We start from the raw sequence: 6,572 nt of genomic DNA on the forward strand, positions 1-6,572 counted from the left end.
GTGAGGAGTCTATGCAGAAAGAAGATTTCATTCATACCTCTCTCCCAACACATGGGGAAGGGGCTACAGCCACTTGTCGCCATGGAAACGCATGTCTCTCCCTCCCTGTGCCTGTCCGCGTCGAGGACAGACAGGCAACCTGCAGCTTCACAACCACGCATCACATGCAGTGAAGTTCTCGTCCGCAGGAGTTAAACAAACACACTAAGCTCCTGACACAGCTGCAAGAAAACCCTCTCATAATCCAAACACTAATTTACACAAGCACGGCGTCTCCGACGAAGAAAAAACAAAACGTCTCTCATTACAAAGTTTGCTTCTCCTTGGCAAAAGCTGCAGTAATAGAGAGGTAAAAGAAGCAATCCTGAAAAATGAATACTTTGTAGTTTGCTGACAATTTGTCTGCAGTTTGAAAATCCAAGAGAAAAACAAAATCAGGGAAAGTTTCTTCTTGTTTATGCGTCTTCTCTTAATCTTTTCCTGTTATCCAAAAGCTCCACAACACAAAAAAAACCCTCTCCAGAGACAGAAAGTTACTTTCATCCACAAACTTCACTCCTCCTTTTTTTTCCTGTCCACTCCTCAGCGGCCCCTCTCTGATGACAACACACTGTTTGCTTTTTGCCCGATTTCTGCCCCATGCCTGCACTCCATAGTTACACAGTTGCCTTGGAAGTGTCAGGAGGCTTTCGAATTCGGCTTATTTCATTCAGCGAAGTTCCCCGAGTTGTTGAGAGGGAGCAAAAAGTTTAAAGCCAAAAATCCAACTGAATAGTGCGCATCCAGAGGACCTTCAGTTAGCTAGTGGTCAGACACCAAGAGGCAATTACTGTGCTCAGTCAGAAAAAAAAAAAAGATCTTCTCTTGGAAACAAAAGTAAGAGAAAAAAAGTTGACCAAGAAAAAACAAAGCCAAGAGAGAGAGAAAGAGAGAGAAATGCAGCAATTGTTTTAAGGTGAATGAGAAGTAAAAGAGAACAGAGCAACGCAACAGAAAGAAAGTTGAGTGGGGAATGAGAGCGCTCCAGAGAGGGCTGCTGGAGGGGTAGGAGGAGCCAGAAACTATTAATATGCTAATCCTGTCCCCTCTATGCAATAAACCCTCCCACTTTAGCTCAAGCTGACCTCAGAACAGTTCTCATCTTGAACTAATATTAACACTGCTCAAAAGAGCAGTCCCTTAGAACAACTCTGAAAGTCCTCCTTGCAAGCATAATGCATGTGTTACTGAAGAGAGGAGATAAATATTACTTAAATTCAATAAAAAAGAAAACTATATCTTTATTAACAGAATTTAAAGTCCTTTTCATACTGTCGTTTCATAATGGCATACATGACCTCACTCATGCAGGGTCTTGCAAGCTCAGTCAACCACAACACCACCCTGAACTCTATTTCTTATAAACCACCGTTACAGCCAAACAAACAAAAACACAAATATGTTATTTATTTTATAAAGAGAAAAAAAAAAACCTTCTTCCACCACCGACACTGTTCCCAGTTTGTAAACTAGCAGCTGCACCCAATATGGCAAAGCAACCCACTTCAATCACAAGGTTTTCAGAAGATCACACTCCACACTGCACAAAAAGCCCCTCAGCCAGAAAACACACAGAGCTCCCCTGCCAACTATCCCTAATAAAGTGTCCCCATACCCAGCTCTATCAGGCTGCTTGTTAAGTACTGCTTTGAATTTCTATGTTCAGCCAAGCGGCAACCTTGGCTGAAAAACTAAGTCAGCGTCGAGGTGCCAAAAACAGTCACTTGAGGCTGGCTCTAAAAGCGATTCGGACCCCGCAGATCTCCCTCCGTAAAGCCAAACTACATGAGAACAAAAAATGTTTATAACCAGGTATAAAACACCATTTTGGTCTGGTCCTCACCTTAAGTAATTCAAGTCGCTGAACTGGACCTCTCAACTGGTTTTGGAGCATTTGTAATTAAATGATCCACTAAATACAATGGCCTGATGTGAGTTACAGCACATTCAAAAAGTTTTGGTGAGTGAAATTCAAGCATTTCATTAGTCTCTAGGTAAATAGCACTAATTACCAGGTATCCATGTTTGTACTGCATCTGTATACCTTAGGGATACAGCTGGTTAACAAAGGCTGTGCTCAACTAAACGTGGTCACTTATGTGGCACTAAGCCAGTGCCCAAAATATTACTTTGGCTTTGAAAATATTTGTATTAAATGAGCAATGAATTAAAAGGAGCAATCTCACAGATTATGCTGCATGAATATTGTGTTACAGAACAGCCAGCAAGTTGGAAAACATACCCAGCTGGCAAAGTCTGGGTGAATGTACTAACACTGGAGAAAATGTTTAGCTGCACGAAAACATCCAAATTATGGGCTTTTTTAAAATGTTTAATTATGTGTGAACACATCTCACCTGAAGAACAAAAACAGGCCTGAATACTAAAAACACACAAGTGTTCACAAAATCTTAAATTAGCTTAAAACTTAAGATTTCGCCACCAAGTCCTAAAGCTGCTTAACTGAGCAGCCATTTGGGTGTGCATGTGTGTGTGCACGTGTGAGTTTCCTATAATTTGCAGCCCATCTCACGCATAGGCCATTGTTATGAAAATGGGAAAGGGGGTTAGAGTGTGGATGTGGGTGTGTGGACTATTGAAAGCCTTTTGTCAGGGGGCCGGATGTTGCCATGAATGGGAAGAGCTTTTTGGGCCTGAGCCAAAGTCTCTGTTCATATTGTGCTGTGCGCTTATGAACATGTTTTTTAAGCACAGGAGGGAAGCACAGCACCCACTACCTACTTAATGTAAATAACATTTGAAAGCAGCAGGTAAACCTCAGATCTGCACTATCCACTTTGATGTGGTGATGTTTTATTAGCGAACAATCAGCGTGTTTGTGTCGATGCCTTGAAGGTGAAGAGCTTTGAATTTCAAACATGTTAGATTTTTACCTCATGAATTAAACACAAATTATTTTCTGCTTGCAATTTCCACACAATCTTTTACTTGGTCACAGCTCATTAACTCGTTTAAGCTCCCCCTGTTCATCTGTAGAGCAGTTATTAGGCAGTACTACAGACGTCTGTCTGTCAAACACAAAATAAAGTGACTTAATGATTAGACTAATTAGATGATTACACCGAAATTAGAGCATGAATAAAATGTCCAAAAGTTATACTTTGGAAATATGTTAAAATAAAACACAAGACACTGGTGTCATTCTAAAAACATGCGGTCCAACCAACTCTTCTTCCTTTTCATTTTTCTTACTTCCTCACACCTGGCCATGAGCATTGTTAAGCTATGCTCCAGAGGGAAGCTCTGAACATGTTACAAAAACGTCGGTGCTTTGAGAAATAAAAAGTAACATCATCTGATAAATTAATTTGTCTAGATGATAAGTGGAGGGGATTAAAGCCAGACAAAGAGCTAATTGTGTAGCTTGTGGACACGCAGCACTAATCTGCAGTAAGTCCTCAGGTAGGCCCGAACAATTAATTTGATTTTTAATCTTGTTTGTGATTTTGGCCTCCCAGAATTAAACGAACATAATCGACAAAAGCAAACCAAGGAAAAGCAAATAAAGCGATCCCTAAATCTTTGCCTGACGACATGCCTGCATCTGCCAATCGCAGCTGTTCCCTGCACAGCTCAGCTTTTATTTTTCTGGAATAACAAATAGCAGACTGTCGAAATTAAACAAATATCTAGCACTGCAGAAGGTGAAGAATTTGTCCGTGGAAGTGGATTATTGCCTTTAGATTTAGCACAAGTCATGTTAACTAGGATCAAATCACGTGCAAAGAGCGCCGTAGAGCCTACACCATAAAGCATGACACCTTAACTTGTTCAACAAAATCAAAACACAGCACTAGCTCCAGTACACCAAATGGATGAAGGCCAAGAAAAACATGCAGTGGTTGCCAACATGAATCTTGGATGAATCATGAATCAACTCAGATATTCATAAAAATCTGTACAGCGCAGCAGTGCATCCATCCAGCTCACAAAGACGCACCGAAATCATGAACACAGTTGCATCTGCACAAAGATATCTCTAACAAACACGCTGAGCAATTGAGACTTCAGGAAAACGTAAACATAGGAGATGTACTTAGATCCAGTAAATAAATACTTTATTAGAAACTTATTAGACGTTTCGATTATCAAAAATATCAACAAATATAAAAACGGGAGCAGAGCGTTGTTGATTTCATTTTGTTTTTTAAATTATTTATCTTTTTCTTTCTACACGATACATTACATTTAGGTGAATAAGGAGGACTAATTTTATGTTGACAGTGCAATGAAAATGTTTTAGTCGCTATAAATCAACAAAAACTCATAAACTCATGAATAATTGGGGTACTAATACTGAGCAAAATGATCTTGATAATCATTTTGGCCACAGTCGTGCAGCCCGACCCTCGAGTTGTTGTTTCAAGTTTTCTGTGTGAATATTCTAATTTGACACACAGCCTCTCACTCTCTTCCTCACTCCTGCTCACTAACGAGGCCAACATGTCGACACAAACGCACAGATAAATAGTCCCCCTCTGTTTTCTGTCTGCTTTAATTGTCTTACACAATCACAAACATGACTCAAATAAGCACTTGCTACTAGTTCAGCTGTTCATTAGCAGAAGCACAGAGTCTGACGATGTATATTTGTGCACTTCCTTCAAGGATGCCTATAATAGGATGCCATGTTTCTGTTTTCTGAATAAATAACTGTGTAGACCACAAATAGGATAATACAAATAATATATGATGATATAATATATATCTTATGGTCATGTCATACAATAATACATTGCTACATTCCCACTGCCATTACCTTTTGGGAATAAAATAATACAGATAACACATGTGAAATGTTATCTTTGAGTAAATAATAATAAAAACCGAGAGGCAACTTAAAAGCAATATCTTAGGTTAAATTGATGTTATCCAATTGCTATTTCTATGGCAACTGTGGGTCAGCTACTTACCTGTGTAGTAGGCAATCCTGGAAATATCTGAAAGACAAATGGAGAAATAATAGAGTTAGCCAGTTTGTTAAATTATATGAGATTTGGACAAAGAAAAGATCAAGTCTGTTCAAAACTTAAACAGAACTTTATTGAGTTAATTCCCACAGCAGGTGTCCGCAACTCGATTACTTACAGGCTGTGAATTGCAGAGCGGACGTATTGCTCCACAATGTGTCAAGTTAAGTAGATTAGAAATCAATCAGTCCCCTGTTTTGTAGCACACACACACACACACACACACTTACTTTTCACTGAGACATTGACAGATTGTTTTTACCAATCGATACCCCCTTTGTGACAAGATTTACCCTCGCTCCTTATAGGCTGAAGCTTCATTGTTTAAGCATGTGAAAGACCAAAAGTGGGGAAACGCCACAGAGCGGGGTTATTGTTCACCGAGATCGGGCAGCTGTGAAACCAGGATGTTACAGGCCGTGATTGAACCTTTTTTGCTTTTGATTGGAGGCTCCAATAAAACATACAATGGTGCTGAAGGCTGCAGAGTTTAGCTGCTTCTATTTAGCTTCTTCTCTGAAACTGCCAGTTTCCCATAACCCCTCTCACATAGACATTTATGTGTACATTCAGAAAACCATAATACTAGCTTCTAAGAGCTAAAGCTCAGACTAATGTTTTGTTTTGTTTTGTTTTAATTGTGCAGGAGGAAATTTAAGTCCTGGCTGGATTCAGACTGTGGTTAGGAGGAGACACAGTTGGTCAGACTAATCAAGCAAAACAAAGCTTCTCAGGTAAATGTTTTTTTGGAGGGTTTTTTTTTTTAAAAACTTGGCAAGCATAATAAAGCCACCTTATTTTTCATGCATTACAACAAACAAGGTATGTGACTTGACAACACATTTAGCAATGGTCAATGGTAAATCCTGCCGAGCAGGCTGAAAGCAAAAGTATCGGTGCCACTCTTATTACTGTACTCTATAGGTCCCCACACACCCACAGGAAGTCTAGGAGAAGCCTTTTGGAAACATGACACCGAGTCACAGCAATGATAGGGCTGCATGTAGTGGAGGGCAAAAGGATAAGTGCCTAAGTGCTTTGGAAACCCTGATCTACAGAAAAATACTGGGTAAACACGCACCCACAGACCGACTGCAGGGGCTGTCAACATAGATGATGTAAGTAACGGCTGAAAGAAAACCTACACAAAGAAAGAAATGGCATCAAGGTGATTCGTGGTGGGTGTGCTATTGAAATGCTGTGTAACATGAAACCCTCACAGTACTGTTTATGAATGCGTGCATCTATAGTGGTGATGGTAATAAACAGATTCACATACCTCACCGGTGACCAACTGCAATATGACTCGAATTGCAAAATTGTCAGCATATTACCTTCAGCAGAGGCAACATTAATCATCAGTTTTCCATTATTAATATTTGCAATAAACTGAGGTCTGTATGTGATTCTATAGCACTGCACAACAAAACAAACATGACGTTATCATGGGAAGATCCAGACATATCAAATTGCACCATGACATATTAGATAACATCGTGGCAGTGCTTTCACTGATAATGTAATTCTAGGAAACCTCATTCC

General features: G+C 39.8%; 1 protein-coding gene across 8 annotated transcripts in view; it reads right to left on the bottom strand.

The window, feature by feature from the left end:
- ptk2aa (protein tyrosine kinase 2aa) overlaps positions 1 to 6,572 on the bottom strand; it is a 64,147-nt gene that overhangs the window by 40,674 nt on the left and 16,901 nt on the right. For 3 of the 8 annotated variants that reach the window (XM_013909637.1, XM_005728532.2, XM_005728531.2), the window contains exon 1: positions 38 to 844. In XM_013909637.1, the coding sequence (XP_013765091.1) occupies positions 38 to 161 (124 nt within the window). In that variant the 5' untranslated portion in view covers positions 162 to 844. Of the gene's footprint in view, positions 1 to 37; positions 845 to 4,973; positions 5,001 to 6,572 lie in introns of those variants that run through there. The other 5 variants (XM_013909640.1, XM_005728533.2, XM_013909636.1 and 2 more) reach the window with 2 other exon arrangements.

Source organism: Pundamilia nyererei, unplaced genomic scaffold, assembly GCF_000239375.1.
Source record: "Pundamilia nyererei isolate P.nyererei 1_Seehausen unplaced genomic scaffold, PunNye1.0 scaffold00028, whole genome shotgun sequence".
In the NCBI taxonomy this organism is placed as follows: Eukaryota; Metazoa; Chordata; class Actinopteri; order Cichliformes; family Cichlidae; genus Pundamilia; species Pundamilia nyererei.